Genomic DNA, 20,612 nt, shown 5'->3' with positions numbered 1-20,612 from the left:
GAGAGGCCCCAGTTAAGAAAGATGCAAAACTGACAATGCCAATATGTCCTTCCACCATTCCATCCTGACCCTTTTATTCTTTAAGCATAGTTAATTAAAAAATTTCCTCAGGCAGAATCCGACTGAGTTATGTGAACTAGTAAGGTGGTTAAAGGGACAAGATATGGCTGAATTGTGCAAAACAAGATAAAAGCCAGGAACATTGCAGGAATAGGGGAGCAGCCTCTGAGTAATGCCTGGCATGGAAACACTGTGACAGAGGTCTTTTTAGTGATCACAGCAGGATCGCGTTTAACATTCTTTTCCACGATTCCTCTAAGCTGTTTGATTGGTAGCAGGCAGCATTGTTCTAGCCAACTCCCTAGTGCTGTATTAATGGTACCGTAGATTCAGGTGGGGGGTGGAGAGACCTACGTGGACAATATTTCTCTCTGATTTAAAGACAGAATCAGAACACGTCTGGAAAGAAAGTTTGCTAGGACATCTGCTTTTTGAAAATCAAAGCGGAAACATGACCCTCCTCTACTGGGTTTTTCAAAATGGCTCCCATCAGTATAGCTGTTATGGAGATGCTGGAAAGAAGCCTATAGGATTCTCCAGTCCAAAAACGTCGTCAATACCTGATACTTATTTTTGATCAAGTTTTTATTGTAAGTTTCAACAAAACTAAACAGTCAAACAAACAAACTCACCAGTGTAACTACTAAAGGCCTGTTTCAAATATTACAACATTCTAAAACAAAAGGAAAAAGGCAGAAATTACACATAAACATCAGTAAAGACAGACCAAGGGCCTTCCTAGACGAGGCCTTAGCGCGCATTCTGTCCCGGCTTCCCTGCTGTGCGTCCAGATGACGCACAGGGGAATCCGCAGACAGGCCGCGCTGAGGCCTGGTCTTACCCGCCATAAGCGAAGTCGCTTATGGCGCGCCTTTTCCCCAGCTCCGGCCTCAGGCCGGAGCTGGGGAAAGTGTGGAGAGTTCCGCGGCTTTTCGCGGCTCCTCGCTTACTCGCGAGGAGCCGCGAAAAGCCACGGACCTGGCACGATGCGCTGTGCCCATCGTGCCAGGAGGTGGGTGATCCGGGGGGGGGGAAGATGGCAGAGGGCGACGAAGGAGATGTTGGGGGGGGGGCGGAGGGCGACGAAGGAGATGTTGGGGGGGGGGCGGAGGGCGACGAAGGAGATGGTGGGGGGGCGGAGGGCGACGAAGGAGATGTTGGGGGGGGGGCGGAGGGCGACGAAGGAGATGTTGGGGGGGGGGCGGAGGGCGACGAAGGAGATGGTGGGGGGGCGGAGGGCGACGAAGGAGATGTTGGGGGGGGGGGCGGAGGGCGACGAAGGAGATGGTGGGGGGGCGGAGGGCGACGAAGGAGATGTTGGGGGGGGGGCGGAGGGCGACGAAGGAGATGGTGGGGGGGGCAGAGGGCGACGAAGGAGATGTTGGGGGGGGGGGCGGAGGGCGACGAAGGAGATGGTGGGGGGGGCAGAGGGCGACGAAGGAGATGTTGGGGGGGGGGCGGAGGGCGACGAAGGAGATGGTGGGGGGGGCGGAGGGCGACGAAGGAGACGGCGAGGGGGGCGGATGGGGGGGATTAAATTAAAAAAAAACCCTTACCTTCTCCGGCGGCTTCGGGCCCCACATGGCCCCTTTAAAAAAAAAAAAACATGGCCGACGCTGCAGGGCTTCCGTCGTCCCTGCGGGTCGGCCGTCTAGGAGGCTGGGCGGCGCGCGTTAAAGTTTGCACGCCGTCGCCCCGCCTCCCTGCCGGCTTATCCCGGCAGGTCTAGCAAGGCCCCAAATAATCAAATATATGTCCATTCCTGAACAGCACCTATATACCATCCTTTCAAATGTTGCTTGTGTAGTTAGGACTTCAAGCTATTGTGTTATAAGCGGTGAGCGTTTATCTTTCCAGTATTGTAGTATTATTTCTTTTAGCAGTCAAGAGGGCATGAAAAATCCATTTATGCTGACCATGTGTTCCGTTCCAAGAAGCAAGTACAAAATTTATGAGAACATGTACATCAGTATCAAAAGCCGATACTTAAAATGAGGCTGGGAGAGAAATTCTCCTAGAGAAGGCCTCAAAGCCATCATATGCATTCCAGGAATTGATAACCCACTGTCTACAGAGTGAGTAATTTTGTCATGTGGTAGTCACAGTGGGTTATTTTGGCTGGCTATACAGCTATGCCTTCTCCGCTGTGGCACCCCGGTTGTGGAATGAGCTCCCCAGAAAGGTCCGCCTGGCGCCTACACTGTACTCCTTTCGTCGCCAGCTGAAGACCTTTTTATTCTCTCAGTATTTTAACACTTAATTTTAACTTAAATTTAAATTTTACTGTTTTAACTCTGTATTTTAATTTTATATCAATTTTGCTGCGTGGTTTTTATCCTGGTTGTGCTTTTTATACTGTATTTTGTATTTGTGCTTTTAACCTGTTGGTTGTTTTATTATGGTTTTAATTTTTGTGAACCGCCTAGAGAGCTTCGGCTATTGGGCGGTATAAAAATGCAATAAATAAATAAATATGCGGCAAGAGCAGTCAAAACAGCTGCCACTCTGCGGTTCACTGGCTTACTGATTAGGAACATGTTAAAGGGACCAAGTAAGCAGTGCAGAGGAGGTCCTGATCCTGCAAACCCCCCACCCCCCCAAGGAGTTATAGGCATCTCCCCCTATTGGGGGCACTTGGGATTTTCGCTCCCCTGGAATGCTCAGGAATTCGAAGGTGAATCAGATGCCTCCTGACTAGGAGAGGCTGTGTGTGGTATTTGGTCCCAATCCTGCAAAGGTTTTCTAGCTGTTCCCCCTATTTGGGCCAGTTGGGATTTTCCTTCAGTGAGCACAGGGGTTTGGTGGTGGATTGGGTGCATCCTGACTGGGGGAGGCTGTGTATGAAGTTTTGTCCTGATCCTGCAAACCTCCAGTGCTTCAGAGGTGAAACAGCATCACTGCTCAGGCAGGAGGACTTCAGTAGGACGTGTGTGTGTGAGAGAGAGAATCAAATTACGCACAGTAGTTTATTTGTCTGATCGTGGGAGGGATAACAGTAGCTCATTTTCAAAATAATCTGCTGTGAGTAGCTTACTAACCTGTCATGGTTTAAAGTGACATCTGAATGCAGCCACTTTGGACTAACACAACTTTTGTACAGTGCCCAGCAGTATTACAAGGCTCCAAAATATGATTATTTCCTTGTACATTTACTTGTACAAGATATACTTTGGGGGCTTTTTATTTGCTAAACAAAGAGACAGTAATTTTGTTGAATGACAATTCCAGGAATTACTTTCACTGAATGATTCTATTATCTCTTGTGAATATTTCTATTTTGCTTAAAAAACAAAAGGAAAACTACCCACATTATTTGTCAAGATGGCCTTTTGTGGAAGTTCAACAGGTATATTATTGGAAGCATGAAACTGCTGGAAACGAAGGGGGGGGGGATGGAATCTCCCTGAGTTTTTTGTTTTGTTTTCAGAGCTTTTTCAAACACTAAAAGGAGAAAAAGACTAGTACAGGGCTCCATCCACTGTAATTAGCTGACCTCCACATATTAAAGATTGAATAGATGCATTTTACAGCAGAAACAACAGCTCACATAGCTGAGACCTAGAGTTTCTTCACTTGTAAAATGTGCCCTCTTAAAAACGCTTGTCTACAGTGCTGTTAATAGCCAATTTCTGAGGAGAGGCAGGGAAAAGAGAGAAGCTTCTGTCTAATGCCCTTTGACTTGAAATCTTTTATTATTATTTTAGCTAAATTGTGAACAGCCATGCAAGTTTCTAAACTCAGTTGGGTGTTAACCACCTTTGTGAAGCCAATTGTGAATGGATTAGCTATCAGACATTCTACTACCAAGTCCACCATGGAGCAAACCAAGAAATGGAAAGGTTGCAAAGACAACACCATAATGTTTCTTTGTAAGCATCCCATCATCTCCGCCCCATGCCCAAGTGAGGGCAAATCGAAAGCATCTTTGGGACAGGACTACTAGCTGCAACCTCTATTATGATCTGAAGGAGTTACATAAAGCAAGAAGGCAGGCCCATGCCCAGAGGAGTTTTCAATATAATCTCAAAAGGAAGGAGAAAACAAAGCAAGGGAGAAGAACAGAGGAAATGGAGATTCAAATTATTTGCTAAACAACCAATGGATAAAAATTGATACAATTTATCAATTAAGATTTCTTTAAAACTGGTGATGACCCTAGCTGTACCGATCAAATTGGTTTGCTTAAGACAGAATACAAAAATTTCCAAGCTGTCAGGGGGGAAATAGCATTGTGCTTTTAAGACTAAAGTAAAATTTTATTTGACCTGGGCTTCTTCTTCAACTAGGGTGAAGAAATGTGAATTCAAATATGTAATCTTAAATTAAGGGGACACAGCCAGGGAGACCTCTAAATTCAGATCTAGTTCTTGTCTGTTTGGAATGAAGAAAACCAAAGCAAGAAGTGTTCCTTTCCATGGAGGCCTAAAAGAGAAATATTTGCAATACGACGCAGTCCTACAAGTTCAATATCAAGGCACCAATGTCCTTCTCGGCTTCAAGACAGAATCGCTGAGCCACTAAAAAAAACCAAATGTCTTTGAAGACGACAAAGATGAAGATGCGATATGGATTGTCTGTGCAGCACGTAGTCAGCAGAGACCAGATTCTAAAGAACATCATGCTTGAAGGTAACTTTGAAAAACAATTTGGTGCCGTATATGTTCCTATATTTCACACAAGTGCTTTGGAAGGATCCCCCAAACGATGAAGAGAAGTATTCTGCCAAGTGAGGAGCAAAAAAGCCCTCAGCATTTCATACTGAGTATGATAGGATACTCAGGATCAAAAAGATAGGATCAATACTGGTGCGTTCAAACTATAAAGATCAAAAGTCTTGAAGCCCTACTGAATAAAGCATTATGTTGCACAGGAGGACCTCAAGGAAGACCATTATAAAATCATTATATAATTGCATATCTTGAGACTGAATATAAATCATAATTTTCCTGCAACTTTTATATGTCCAGAGATTCTGATAGGTGTCTTCTTTCTTGGAATACTGCTCTGTAACAGCTGTAGGAAGGACTCACCTTGAACGAACAACTGTATAGTAGGCTAACCAGGGCATGCAGAGTAGAAACAGGGCAGTCAATCATCATTATTATTATTATTATTATTATTATTATTATTATTATGTATTTTATATTGTATTTTATATTATAGTTTTATACTGTTGTTTTACACTTTGAATGTTTTCAATTTTTGAGAACCGCCCAGAGAGCTCCGGCTATTGGGCGGTATAAAAATGTAATAAATAAATAAATAAATAAATAAATTATTATTATTATTATTATTATTGAAGATCTAGGCCATGATCCAAAGAGCTACCTTATTAATTTGGGAAACCACAAAAATAACGTTCAAGGAAGCTTATACAAATACCAACAATACAAATACAATAAACAAACCATCTAAAAGCATGCAGAAAACAGCAGCTCCCAACTGATACAAGTTACAGAAACAGTAACAAAAAACATCACACAGGGAATACGTCTGCACATCAACTAAGGCTGCAATCCTATACATGTTTAGACAGTAAACAGTCCTACGTGTCCCAGCATTCCTCCATCTCCATGGTCTTTTTTTCAGTCTAAACATGCATAGGATTGCATCCTAAAGAATAGTTAAGCACTATGTACACAAACTGGAGCTCCGGGGCTTCTCCCACCCCTCCCACCCTCACTTGGCCAGAAGAAGGAATAAACCAGGATTCTGTTTCGCTTTAGCCAATTCCTGTCTTGCTGTTATATGCAAACGAGGAATTGTGTTTTTAAAATAAACTCCAGTTAGTTAAACATGCCAGCTAAACAAACTAGGTGTTGTAGGTGACTTGTTTAGCATCCGACTATGGCTTATAACCATGTTTCCTGAATGGCGCCAGTAAATTAACTTAAACAGTTTCTTTGGTTAATACCACAAAGGATCTTATGTTACATTAAAGATTAACAAATTTGTTATGGCATAAGCTTTCGCAGATCCGAGTCTACTTCATCCAATGTTCACAAAAGCCTATGCCGTAATAAATTTAAGATGCCACAGAACTCTTTGTTGCTTTTGTTACAACAGACTAATATGGCTACGCTTCTGGAAATTGCTTCGTCAAATGTGTCTGTTCCACTCAAAGGACAGCTCTAATGTTGTAAGAGATGACAAAGCTTCCTATAAAACACGTGCCACTGGCCACACACCACTTTCGTGTACGGAATGTTTTTAGCACAACAGGAGTTCATTGTGAAGCGTTTTCCACAGCTTCACAACACAGGCTTGTGGGGAGAGAAGAGAGAGGCAGGCAAGCAAATGAATACTGGACTGTCCCACTTCCTCACATAGTGAAACATTACGAAGTCATTCATCCTAGATGGATCAGAATGGTAGATTCTGATGGTACAGGAAGCAGGAGTTCCCACCTGAAGGAAATCAGCCACAATGCTCACTTGCAGCTTCCTTTCAAAGGGAGAGCCCCATCGCAATGGAAAGGCCCAATCTGTTGTCCCAAGCCAGCAGAAAATGAAGGCCAGTAGAAGTATGTGGGCCAAGGCCCATGCTTTCCAAAGAGGCAGACACAGCACCAAAGATGGGGAAGGAGGATATATTCTGAGCACAGAACACCGTTTCTGTCCGTTTCTTTGGAATGGACGGTTTTAACACCGACTCTTGTTTTTTGTGGCCAAAAGGCAGGGTAAAAATGTTGCTTGTGAATATAAGGGAGAGCAGGAAATGACAAATGCATCAGACGGATTTCATTTAAAGAAGAAGCAGACAACCAGCAGCCCTCTGCCTAATTTTAAATGTTCGCTGTGAGAGATTAGTTCGTATCTCTGGCAAGACTCATCTGTCCCCCGTCCCCCCCAGCAGACTGCAATGTAGAAAGAAGGAGGGAAAGGGGGAGGAGAGAGGGAGAGGGTAGGGTAGGGTATGGATCCATGCATTTTTGGCTCTCACTTGCCCAGCACTGGCATCCAGCTCCAAACAGATTGCCCCTGAGGAAATGTGGCCCTTGACAGGAAAAAAAATGTTCCCCACCCATGATTTAAAGGCTTCAGTAACAACATCATTTTTCTCTCCAGATTAACTATCTATCTTTCTGCCTACATATCTATCTGTGCTGCATTACTCACAAGCATCCAGTTCAATGCTTTAATAAAAATACTGGTTAAAATAAAATAAAGTTAACTAAAGGGCCAGTTCATATAACATTCCTTTCTGGGAAAGACAGGTCACCATCAAATAACCTTGTTCTGCACAGGTGGTAGCTTCTGATTTCTATTTCTTTTTTTCTTTTTTTACAGAGGAGCATATTCCTAAGACTAGTTTGGTAATGTTTCTAACTTCCAAAAGGACTTCATGAATTAGCTCAACACTTGGGGGTGGGGGGAGCTAGAATGCAGACACAGTTCCAGGGTGTCAAAGAAAACTCTTAGATTTGGGGTCAAACCATGTTCTCCTAATCATGTAGGTGTACCCGAGCCTGATATTTTTCTTTACTCAAGTGTAGCTGTGTATGGTTCCAATTTGGATTGGGGCCAGCATACTCCAGGAGGAAACAATTAAACTCCCCCCCCCAATTAATTCCACGACCAAGACCCTAAGGGAGGGTCAAAAAAAGAAAAGAGAGTCACCACTGGCTCAGGTACACAATTAGCAAAAGATGTAGTTTGGTTCTCAATTTCCAACAGAAGGTGAAAGAATGTTAAGCACACACACACACCTATACATGTGTACAAACACACACACACTGAAGTTAGAGGCCTTTGTTTTTGTGCATTAAATCCTTCTTAGCAACTAGAAATTATTTGAAGAGGCCCACTTTTAGCTTCCTTTACCCCTTAATGAATGTATATGACTATCTAGTAGAAGCACAGTTGGTCTCTAAACACACACTATTATTATTAGCAGCAATGACAGTACAATTGCAAACAGATTCCTCCCACCCACCTACCCCCAAAGCTAAATCCAGCCTTTCTTTCTGATTGCTCAGCTAGGCACAAGCATCCTCACCAGCTTAGCAAAATAATGTTAAACCATCTGGTATGCTTAAAGTAGGCAGAAGCTTCTGAAGCAATTAGGGCCATGTAGCAGTCTACTAATCTAATGGCTCAGCGGTACCATGACCCAGCACAGCTGATCCTCAGTGACTCATTACGGCAATTTCCAAATTCCTAGAATGGTTCAGGCCGCGATTCCAGTTCCACAGTGATGACCAACCCCGACGACAGCTTCTCTTGGTGCTTCATTAGAAACTATGAAGGTTACTATTTTTGTTTAAAAACAACAACACCCAATGTCCCACGTCCCCGTATTTACCTATTGTAAACTGTCCTGGATTTTCTTTTTTAAAACTTGAAGAATGGTATAAAAACACTGTGAATAAATCCATAAATAGAAGTGGAACCACCTTTTTCCTTCATACTTGCTGAGATACTCACCTGACATTCTACATTGCAGTAAAAAGCCTGCTTACACCTTCCACACCTGGACAATCCTTCTTTCCTTAAAAAAGAAAGAAAGAGACAATTGTTATGCCTACCCAGCCAGTGAAGAATAAAAACAGGATAGCCTTTGCGAGACTGATCAATCAAAGTCCTCTTGGGACCTTTATGGCCAAAGGAGGTCTCAATAACCACTCTTTAAAATGAAAGAATTAAGGTGCGCTGGAGGAGGCTTTATTCTGTATTTATTGACTTCCAGACGCTTCCCAAGTTCCACCCACTTTTCTCACCATCTAACTGGAACATCTCTAAACTACAGCCGCCCAGGTTATCTAGCAGAAGTGCAAAGTTCTGCCTCCAACTTCCTGTTAAAAAAAAGCCTGTACTGATTTCTTTGGGACTAGATGATGCATGGAAGAATTCTGTGGGAGCGGGGATAAACTAGTGCTGACAAACACAGAATAAGAATGATCTCTAACCCATGTTCAGCTGGATTCATCTCAAGTCTTCCTCCAATGTCACTCTAGCCACCTCCCTAAGCTTTTCATTGCCCATACCTCCTTCAAAAACCAAGGAGCCTGGGCTTTACACAATGAGACAGGGCACCTGGGAGCAATAGTGTCAACTATTCCACAAATCTATAAGAGCTTTGACAGAATCCCCAGCTCTAGTGGTAGTAAAACCTCCCAGGGCATTCAGGAATCATTCTGGATCCAGTAGTCTGAGGATGCACCATTTAAATAGCCCCTGCAAACCCTGGAAAGGCTTTGACTCTCAACCGTATCAGATATTCCATGTCAGCAAAGTTCTTTCAAATTCCCCTACCCACAGTTGTCCAATGATTCTATTATTATTAACTCAATCTCATAAGCCAAATCTTGTACATGTGAGGACATTTCCAAAGAAAATATTGCCATATCCTGAAATACTTGCTGCAAAAAAAAAAGAAAAATCCCAAGCAGAAAAAGCAAGCAAACAAGAGCTCTATTCCAAAGAAGGAACTAACCATGATTCTGATCCTGGTTTGGTATCCTGGCTTGTGGTTTGTAAAACCAGTTCCCCAAATTTGGATAGTTTAGAACAAACCAGAAAAAGCTTTAGACCTTCTTTTTTGTGAGAAGGGGAAAGAGGAACATAAACAAAGGTTGTGTCAGCTCATAACAATGAATAGTGGTTTGTGGTTGTATCTGAACCGGGGGTGGGGGTGCTCCTGCCATGAAAGGCAGTGTATAAATATTTTAAATTAAAAAAAATGCAAAGAGTTGAACCAGATTATCATGAATCATGATCTGCATAAATGCTGGAATATTCACCAGTACAACTTCCCAAGAACTGGGTGTATGCATCAACCTTTATATTTCTAATTGAGCAAAACTTGGGTGGGGGAAGTAATTTGTCAAATGATATAAAACAGGAGATTTATCCTGAGTTCACATTATCATTTTGAGTATATTCTATATAACTGAATCTAATAAGCACAATGATACAACTTCTCTAACATATTTCATCAAATACATTACTTTAAATTTGTTAAGAAGTTCAAATGTTTCCTTCCTTTTATATATGTAAACTGGAGTTTACATATATTAAAAGAAACATTTTTAACAACCACAGTCTCTAAAGCCAAAATGCTAGAGAAAGTTATTTAACTTGCTGAGCTTCCAAGCTCAATTGACAGCCCTCTTTCCAAGCACAGTTTGCTGCAATTGATAACTCCTGAAGGTGTTGTCTCCTCCTCCTCCTCCTCCTCCTCCTCCTCCAAACACCATCTCCCTTTGGGACCTTTCTACACAGTTGCTTCCAGAAGGAAATTCTCCGACTCAGTTGCAAAACACACTGCACTGCAGCAAAGCTGCAACACATTACACCTGAGACCAAGCAAAGGGCCTTAGTCATACATGCTCCAAGATATATTTACAAAGCAAACTTACCTCTCTCCATAGCCAACAAAAGGCTAAATGTCCGCTATTGTTATGAGATTGCGTAATAGTCTCTATGGGTGAGACTATTACTATAAGTTGGCCTTTAAAAGCAATGCCTGATCAGAGTCTAGGTTTTTTAAAAAAGAATGTTAATATTTCTTAATAATCTATGATGGCTAGCAGATGTGTCCTTATAGGGGGTTTTTTCTTAGAAGATGGTTTCTAGTTACAGAGACATCTCTGAAAGAGGAAAGCCACCAAAGTTAGGAGAAGGTGGAACACCTGACACCCCCAGCTAAGCAGAGGAGGTCAGGTATATGTGAAGAATGGGCAGAAACAGAGAGAACCAGAAGTGGAAAGAGGGAGGCAGGGAGGTAGTGTAAGAAAAAGGTTGAATTCATAGAGACTGGGGTTGCTCAGTGATCTTATACAATGTCATGGATCTCCTGCCTGCTATGATCTACTTGTGCATTTGTGAATAAAACAATGCTTCATACAATAAGTTGAACATCTTTTAATGAGAAAAAGTGATTAACTGAAGTGTGTACTCTCTTATATACACAATAAGCTGACGCTGTCATTCTGCTTGGCAAATATCTTGCAGTCCATACCTTAATTACAGTCTGCAGGAAACAACCACCAACATCTCTGATGCACTAAACTGATCTCATCTTTCAGGATTGTGATTCACAACAGTGATACAAAGATTATTTAATGTTAACAAATATAGGTGATCAGTGACCATATGCAACTTTCATTCCTTTTAAGACAGCTTGCCCAGTATTCTCATTCCAAAAAGAGCATTCAGATTCCTGAAATCTCTGATATTCCCCCACCCCCCCATTTTTTAAAAACATATTGGCTGAAACATTTGCACTCAAGACTGGATTCTGAGCACATGTAATGTACTGGCCTGGTCCAGTTGGTCATATCTCAGCTTCATAAGCTGAGATGTAAACAAGGCTTTTGCCTGAACATCACATGCAACCCCTGTGGCATGAGCAATCAAGCCAGGAAGCCTCAACCACAGTCTCCTGGTTTGTCCGAACTGGGAATCTATGATCACCACCTCAGGACAAGCCAAGATATTAAACCAGCTTCAAAACATGTTTTAATATCCTGGCTTTTTCCAAAGATGATAACCAATTTCCCTGTAGGACAAAATGGGAAACTATGGTTAATTAGAAGCATCCTAGTTTGATGATTTATGCTGTGAAGGAGCCGCATGTGTGGAAATGAACTGGGTGTGGAGGATATGGAAAACAGAAAGAGACAAGGAGCTCCAAACCCAGATTTGCCTGCTGTCTATCTGGAAGATCAAACCATGGTGAATTATCGTCCAGTTTAGGATGAAGTCCTCTGGGTTGCACCCTTGTTGGATGGAAGCCTCTGATCTCAGAGGCTTCTGAGTATTTAATGCCCTGCCAGGCTACTGCCAGCAGGGCAGAAGGAAAAAATCTCCTTTGACTTCCTCCCTCTAGACTGGCCTCTGGGCTGATCTGATGGAGGCGCACTGGCAGGCTTGGGGTTAGGGATCAGATTCTGGACTCCCCCTTCCAAGATTGTAGCAGTGTCTACAGCCTCAGAGAGGGGTCTCTGAAGAACCCTATGGTCCCTGGGACGCACTCGAGAGGTCATAGCATTGCTCTCTAACAAATCATGATTCAGTTTGGTGTTTAAGTCTAAATATCTGAACAAGGCCAGGCCATAAACTCAGGTCGCCACCCACTTTTCACCCAGTTCTGCATTCAGTTTGTTATGAGATGTAAACGAGAAATGAAATGTGATATCAGAGTAATTCTTTAGTAATGTGATTAGAGGCTAGCAATAAAGTTAAAGTTCTGATAGTAAAGTAAATAAGTCGGGAAAGTCTGGTTTGTACATAATACTTAGCCATAGTTTACTGTTACAGCAATGAGCCTAAGGGAGCATCAGTGTTCCCCACTCCCTGTTCTAACATGTAGGGTGTGGAGGTTTTCACTTCCATTCCAGATTAACAGCAGCTTTCCATTCCAGATTGACTGAAAAATCTTAATTATGGCTACCAAAACTAACTACGGCTAGTGGAAACAAACTAAGGCTGTTTCTACACCTGCTTCCCCACCCCACCCCAGGATCATCCCTGTGCATGCAAATGACACACAGGGGATTCCAGGAGCAGACAGGGACGATCCGTCTATTTTCCAGGGATAATCCTTAGGTGTAGAAAGGGCCTAAATTCAAACCAAAATTTATGAAGCTGGCTTGTTTTTTAAAACTAACATAGTTAAGGTATATACATTATGCATGTTACTGAAAAAGGGGAAAGGGAAATTTTTCTCCTCTCATGATACTAGAACCCAAGTTCATCCAATAAAGCTGAAGAGTGGGAGATTCAAGAACGATAAAAGAAAGTACTTCTTCACACAATGCATAGTGTGGAATTCTCTATGTAATTATCTACCTCAAGATCTAATGATGGCTACCGACTTGGTTGGCTTTAAAAGGGGATTAGACAAATTCATGAAGAGAAGACCATCAACAGCTACTAAGCATGATGGCTAGACATTACCCCAGTATCACAGGCTGTATACCAGTTGCTGGTACACACCAATAGGTATCTAGGCTTCCCGTAGGCATTTGGTTGGCCACTGTGCAAACAGCATAATGGACTAGATAGATGTTTGGTCTGATCCAGCATGACTCTTCTTATGTTATGTTAAGATTAACTACAGTTTAACATTCAAACACACTAAACAATGGTTAATCTAAAACTGATGAGGAAGCTCTAATATCCTCCTCATAGCTGCACCAGAGAAGAGGAGACAAGGGAGTGCGCAAAACCAAGTATTGCTGGGTCTAGTTCATGTAAACCTAAACCATGGTTTAATGTTATGTCCAAATGCTGCCTCTATTAGTAATAAGCAAGCACCATGAACAATTCCTTATGTGGATAAAGTACCTTACAGTAAGACTCCTAACGCATTTATGTAACAGTACAAAGAATACCTGAATGAGGTTGTTTACATCTTTCCTTACTGTTCCTTCTCCCATTTGTATCATGTATCTTAAATTGTTACCCTGAGGACAAGGCCTGTATTATTTCTAACTGTTGCACAGCACATAGCAATTTTCTAATATTTTATAAGTAAAATATAACACATCATCCTAACTGAGTGAGAAATCTACCAGTGTCAGAAAAAGATTACTTTTAATGAAACAGTGTATCAAGCTATCTTTTAATACACAGTTAACTCTCCTGGTACAGCACATCAATTTATCTTCTGATACATAGTAATATTTGTACTACTCCAAATAAGTTTTTTTTTTTTAAAAAAATCTCATTTAACCATTTACCTAGCTGGCAATGATACCATATATCCAGTACAAGGAGAAGATACTATTAATAGCAAAGCTAATCACACCTTTGACATGTAAGAAGAAAGATGGCAAATCAGTTTTACTGATCTCTTCCAGCAGGCCTACCCAGTTGAATTTTAAGATGCCTTTTAATAATGTGCTGCCTTTTAATAATGTTTTAGTTTTATATGTATTTTATGGTGCTTTGTATTAGTGTTGTACCCCGCCTTGATCCAGAGGGAGAGGTGGGTAATAAATAAATAAATGTATTATTATTATTATTATTATTATTATTATTATTATTATTATTTCATACCCAAACACAAGTACTGTAAAGAATATGAGGCAGAACTTGAATATTGATCCTTCAACCATTCTGTGACAATTCCATGAGAAATATTACACACTTAATCTAATTAATATAGATTTTGTCAATGGCAGCAAAACCATAGGTCCACATAATTCTGCCTAGAAACATGTTAATGGTGCTAGAAATTGTATTAATGGATCCAAGTAGACCCATTTGGATAGGAATGGGGAGAGCAGGGACTGGCTTAAGAACATTTTGGAAAGCAAGCTAAATGCTGTTCTCAATGGATAAATAACTCCCATGCAAACTGATCATACATGATGTCCAGAGCTGAGGGGTGTTTAAGCCCATTCAGACTTGTTCCTCATCCATACATACAAGGACTGGAAGAAGATTAGCAGAAGGGATATTGTTTGCACCGTTATCTAACAGCAATAAGTCTAAGGGGAAATGGTTCCTGCCTTTTCCCGGGACAGTTTCTCCACTCCTGGCTGTTGGCAATTAGGGCCAAATTACATATATATGGGCTGCCCCAGAGTACAGGATTTTTCTTTCAGAAATAGTGAGTACACCCCGCCAATCCAGATTGGGACCCTAGCACAGCAGGTAGAGAGGTTAGCCCCTCACCCCGCCTCCCAGGCTGCAATCCTGATCCAGATCAGGCATTCTGTGCCTGAATTTTTTATGGGGGAAATGGTCCCATTTGCTTTAATGAATATAGTGTGTAGTTTAGCCCTTAGCTCACAGGAAATTCTCATTTCAATACACCCTTCGAAGCACAGAATGTGATGGTAGACACAAAAATCAGCTACTTGTGAATTGTAGCTTTTGTTTCAAAAGGAATACACAAAACAACCCAGGTTTCTAGTTCTTATGACTACAAAGATATACTTGAAAGTATATGAGCAATCCCTGATGAAATCTGAAAAGCCAGAGAGATGACTGAATAAAATCTGCAGTGGTGCTAAAGTGCCTTTGCTCCTCTCATGATTAGCAAAACCAAAATAAATTATGCAAAGAAACAAAAACACACCAAAAAGAGGCACAATTATGAAACTTTTTCTAATTTGCATAATTTATAGTGATAGCAGAATCCCGCTTTCCTTGGCACAGAATTTAGATCGCCTGGGTGCAGAGTTTTAATTTTTCAGTGCAGTTTACTCCCCCATCACAACACAAAAACAACCCTACCCATCAAAAGCACTGATTAACAGACTCTCTAAACTGAAACATGACATATCTGCTCCTGGCCTCTATAAAATGAATATTATAAAACAGCTCTGACATCACTTTTGATGCTAAATAATTAGGGATTCTCAGGACATATATGGCTGTTTCTGGATTATGATTACATAAAGTGTCACTGATATATATTAAAAAGAGAACAGTGCCAAGATATGCTTGTTGGAGGCTCTACAACACACTACAGCCCAAGAAACTCTATTGAAATTCTAAATATACTGAGGCCCAACAAGCAACTGTACATCTCAAAACTCTGACATCATTCCAGCACAGCTATAAACCGTATGAGAAGGTTGCGCTACTTTTGCTTGCTAAGATACCATCTATTCTATTTTTTTCTATCAACCAGTTGTTTATAGTGTTGACTTTACAGGCACAGGCTAGGTTCAGATATATTGCAAAGTCATGGTTTTTGCTAACCATAGTTAAGAACCCACACCATGGTTTGATCTTCCAGATGTACAACAGGCAAACCACATTTGCCTTCATTTTCCATCTGCTCAGCACCCAGCTTTACATGTTCACTTCTGTCTCCATGGTGCAGCAGCCTCTTAAGGCAAAGCCATTCCCATTTCTACAGTGCATTAGCCTTTGGAAGCAAACTAATGGCTTGTCAGTGGTTTGTCAGTTGTCTGTGTCAGTTTGTCATAAACTGTGGTTTGGAAACCAGGTTCAAACAGTGGCCTTACATCCCAGTAGACAGCCCCAAACAACAGTTTGTGAGTGTATCACATCCAGATGCAAGCGAAACAAACCATGGTTTCATGAAACATCTGAACCCAGCCTCAGTTTTGTTATTTTTCCTTCCAGCAAGAAACAGAAAATCTGCAGTAAATTATATGCCAGTTAAAAAGCCTACTGGAGGAGAGGTATGTTAATAATAATACGTATGACACTGTGTGAATAATAATTATTGTTTCTGGGATTCACATATTCTTCCATACCAGTGTAATGATGGGAAGCAATTGTGTTTCAAGGGGCAACTAGCAGCCCAAACGTATACAGAGTTATAAACACACCTAAGCCCCTTGATTTCAATGGTCCAGTTAGGTAACATTAGATACCGGGCTTAAAGGTGTTGCAGGGATGGGGGGGGGGGGGTCGTCATTAGACAGTAACCTCACAAGTATTAGTTCAAAATGTGGTACGCCTGTCTTCTTGCATTTAGGGTCCCTCCTGCTCCTGCCCTGATGACACAATCATGCATAAACCCACCTAAGCCTACATAGGATCAGGCTGTGAGTTGCATTAAGAAATCTTGGGTTTGGGCCGTGGAGGCTGGTGGCTTGATGTCAGTGGGGCACTTAATCTGCTCTAGATTTCAGAACTCTTGGATAGCTCCTTTAGAGTTCTGACTGGTTCTGGATGAAACCCCGAGCAGATTCACAGCCCCACTGACATCAGAGCCACCTGCCTCCAGTGGGTTGTCCCGTGTTACTATCCACTGCCAAATGGTGCTCCAGGGAATGCTATTGCCTTCAGCTACTGGCTGTTCAGAGAACAAAACCCCAGATCAATAGGCATTTCGTCTGACCCAGCACAACTCTTCTGTTTTTCTTAAGGGCTACTTCACTGCCTGCACAGGCAATTAGGGCATAAGCAAACTTATATATTTTGAGTAATTTCTTAACTACTGAAAAGAAAGGTGTGTTTTCTTCTTCCAAATGGAGAACTGAAGGAAAATGAAATGAGAGGGGGAAAAAATAAGAGGGTTACTAAATGAACTGGTGATATGTGTATGTGTGGATGAGTCTTGCAATATCAAACGCACAGACCCAATGGTGAGTAGACTGTATTCTGCACATGCTCAAATGAACTATTTTCTATCACTTTCCACCATTCAGGACTGAACCAAGGAACCAAAAATCGGTTCCAGGACTTTACTTGATAAGCCCTATTCTAAATTAAACCTGACTCCTAAACCTTCTTGATCCCTCACGAATTCTGAGCATGTCTTCTTTTGAAGGCCCATGTAATGATGTTTGGGACTGTCCGAGGGAACAGCACGTGCCAAACGAGAAATTAGCAAAAGAGCATTGAATAAAACTTAATTGAAGCCACAGCTTTGTCCTGGAGGACAGGCACAAATTCAAGAGATACAGCTTTCGCAGGCTCGCAGATCTGGATCAGGGCTGGGCAACTCGCGACTCTCCAGATGTTTTGGCCTACCTCTCCCATCCAGCAGAGCCAACTGCGAAGGATGATGGGGACCACAGGCCAATTTGGAGGGCCACAACTTGCTCACCCCTCCTCGATCTAGAGACAGAATTGAATTCACCTGTTGATTTTCTGCCTCTCGGGCCGCTGTTAAAGCTACAGCAGTCCTAACATTTCTCGAGGGGGGTTGGGGGACGGCTACCCTGAAGTCACAGCCCATCCCCACACCTCGGGGCTTACGCAGAAGGCTTTTCAAGAGAGAAAAGTGTTGGATAAAGGCAGGCCTGTTGAGGCCCGGGACATCTTTCTTCCTCTCCCTCTCACACACATGCTCAGCAGCAGCCCACTGCAAAGAGAGACGCGGGTGACGTCGGTGCTAGGACCCACAGGAAATCCCCGAGCGCTGACGCCGCGAAGGCAAAGCCGGCCCCTCGCTTCTCCTGCCTCGGCAGCACTCGGCCTCCTCCGCCGCCGCCGCCTTTCCTGGGCAGCAGGCCCTCCGCCGGGCGCGACTCCTACCTTGCGAAGCAGCACTCGCAGTGGTTGCCTCTCTCGTTGACGGTCAGCACGCAGGTGTAGGCCGGGCAAGAGAAGAGCAGCTCCCCGACGGCGAAGCGCCGCCGCGCCCGCAGCCCCCTTCCCTTGCCCGCGCTCTGGAACCGCTCCAAACCCTCCGACTCGGGGCTCTCCTCCGAGCGCATAGCCCTGGTGGCGCGGCGGCGGCGGCGGCAGCGGCCTTTGCAAGACGCCGCCTCGTCTTGGCGGTGGCGAGGTCGGCCTGTGCCGTTGCTATTAATGGAGCGCAGTCACCCGCAGCGCCCGGCCCCAGCCAGCCAGACCCCACGGCACATACATGGGCATGGGCAACGGGAACAGCCGCCGCCGCAGTAGCAGCCGCCGCCGCCGGCTCCCTGGGAAAAGCGCGCCGGGAGCCCGCTGGGTCCTAGAGCCGATGCCGGGCTCCGCTCGAAACAGCTGGGAGACGTCCCCCCCCCCCTTTCTTGGCAGCACAAACAAACCGGAGGGGGGGGCGCGTGATTTGGGCCCCTCCAACTCTTCCCGAACCCTTTACTCGGGAGGTAGTCCGGTTGAGTTCAGTGGAGATGGCTCCCGGGCAAAGCTGCGTATAATTACAGCCTGGGAGTTCAAGAGGCAGCGTTTTATTCTGCCCGACCTCGATGCCCCCCATCTGAGATGCAGCAGTACTCGAAGCGATGTCGTCTTGGGAGGATTTGTACCCTGGGATAGAAACTAGAGATATGAAGGCCGGGGATGGGGTGGGGAGAGAGACCCAGAGAAAAATAGTGGAGCGCGGAGACTGGTAGAATGGGGGAAATATGGAGGGAGAGTGTTTTCCATGGATTTTTTAGAAAATGTGGGGGAACCTGCGGCCCCCGATTTTTCAATTCTCCCACCCACCTCACCTCTAGTAATAAAACAGTTTATGATCTACATGGATGGGATCTGAGCTGGCGGTGACTGAACAAGAAAGAGATCTTGGGGTTGTGGTGGACAGCTAGATGAAAATGTCCACCAAGTGTGCAGCAGCTGTAAAGAAGGCAAACTCCATGATAGGCATTATTAGAAAAGGAACTGAGACTAAAACAGCCAGCCTCATACTGTCCTTATACAAATCTGTGGTGCGACCACAGAATACTGTGTACAGTTCTGGTCACCATACCTAAAAAAAGGATATTATAGAGCGGGGGGGGGAGTGCAGAAAAGGGCAACTAAATTGATTAAGGGGCTGGAGCATCTCTCCTATGAGGGAAGGTTACATCAGCCGGGATTGTTTAGCTTGGAAAAAAGGAGGCTAAGGGGAGACATGATAGAGGTGTACAAAATTATGCATGGTATGGAGAATGTTGATAGGGAGGCCTTTTTCTCCCTCTCTCAAAATACTAGAACCCGGGGTGGTGGGAGATTCAGGACTAATAAAAGGAAGTACTTCACACAGCGCACAGTTATTCACTACCACAAGATGTAGTGATGGCTACCAATTCGGATGGCTTTAAAAGGGTGTTGGATAAATTCCTGGAGGAGAAGGCTGTCAATGGCTACTAGCCCTGGTGGTTATGTGCTACCTCCAGTATTCAAGGCAGTAAGCCAATCCACACCAGTTGCTGGGGAACATGGGTGGGAGGGTGCTGTTGCACCATGTCCTGCTTTGTTGGTCCCTGGTTGACAGCTGGTTGGCCACTGGAACAGAGTGCTGGACTAGATGAACCCTAGATCTGATCCAGAAGGGCTCTTCTTATGTTCTTATGGTGCTTTACAAAGAATGAGAAGACAAACTTTTACCCCTTTGCAGAATAAAAGCTGTAGTTATTTGATGGCCAAAATTATTATTATTATTATTATTATTATTATTATTATTATTATTATTATTATTATTGAAAGCTATGGTAGTTATGTCTTGGGAAGCCCTGGTTTAATCTCGCCTCCAGGCACAGACTTCCTAGGTGGCCTTTAGTCAAGTAATGCATTCTATCTTTCTCTCCAGTGTTCATATGGAGATAAAACCAGCCTGCCTTATAGGGTTATTGTAAGGATTATTGAAACAATGTATGTGAAGTAAGACTTTGATTTAAAAAGAAAAAGGAGCTGCCCTTGGTGTGCCAATTAGTATTGGCATTTATATAGCTTATTTCAAGCATTCCAGGTTTCATACAACATTGCCATTGTTTTGGAATTTATAGCTATATTTATTTATTTATTACATTTATATACCGCCCCATAGCCAAAGCTCTCTGGGCAGTTTACACTGGTGAGCCAGTGTGGTGTAGTCGCTAAGGTGTTGAACTGGAAGTTGGGAGATCCGGGTTCTAGCTCCACTTGGCCACAGAAACTAGAGTTGTGCAGGGACCACCACCCCACCCCGATCCGCCTCAGAGGCCGATCTGGAGCCCCCAAAGAAGCGCTGAAGCCAAGGCGAAATTCGAACCCTCTGAAGTGACTCAGAGTTTTCTGGGTGCCAGCTGCACAGCCGGCACCCAGAAAACACTCCCTACTTACCTGCTGCATCCGCCGCCATGGATGGCGGAGGCACCAGGTAAGTCCCCTTCCCCACTTACCTGCGTCCACTGTCTACTGCCGGCTTGCGTCCGTTGGCTGCGGCCTGCTTCTGGACTTCAGCGTTGTCGGAATGGAAGC

At 43.5% G+C, this 20,612-nt stretch overlaps 1 protein-coding gene across 1 annotated transcript in view; it reads right to left on the bottom strand.

The window, feature by feature from the left end:
- SMYD2 (SET and MYND domain containing 2) overlaps positions 1 to 18,175 on the bottom strand; it is a 46,032-nt gene extending 27,857 nt beyond the window's left edge. Inside the window, exons 1-2 of the mRNA XM_063124043.1 lie at positions 17,979 to 18,175; positions 8,487 to 8,550 (exon numbers count right to left, since the gene is read on the bottom strand). Of these exons, the coding sequence (XP_062980113.1) occupies positions 8,487 to 8,550; positions 17,979 to 18,160 (246 nt within the window). The 5' untranslated portion in view covers positions 18,161 to 18,175. The remainder of the gene's footprint in view (positions 1 to 8,486; positions 8,551 to 17,978) is intronic.
- Positions 18,176 to 20,612: the final 2,437 nt, after the last annotated feature.

This window comes from Elgaria multicarinata, chromosome 4 (genome assembly GCF_023053635.1).
Source record: "Elgaria multicarinata webbii isolate HBS135686 ecotype San Diego chromosome 4, rElgMul1.1.pri, whole genome shotgun sequence".
Taxonomy (NCBI): Eukaryota; Metazoa; Chordata; class Lepidosauria; order Squamata; family Anguidae; genus Elgaria; species Elgaria multicarinata.
Note: the sequence above shows the minus strand (reverse complement) of the source record. Positions and strands in the feature narration are given on the sequence as shown.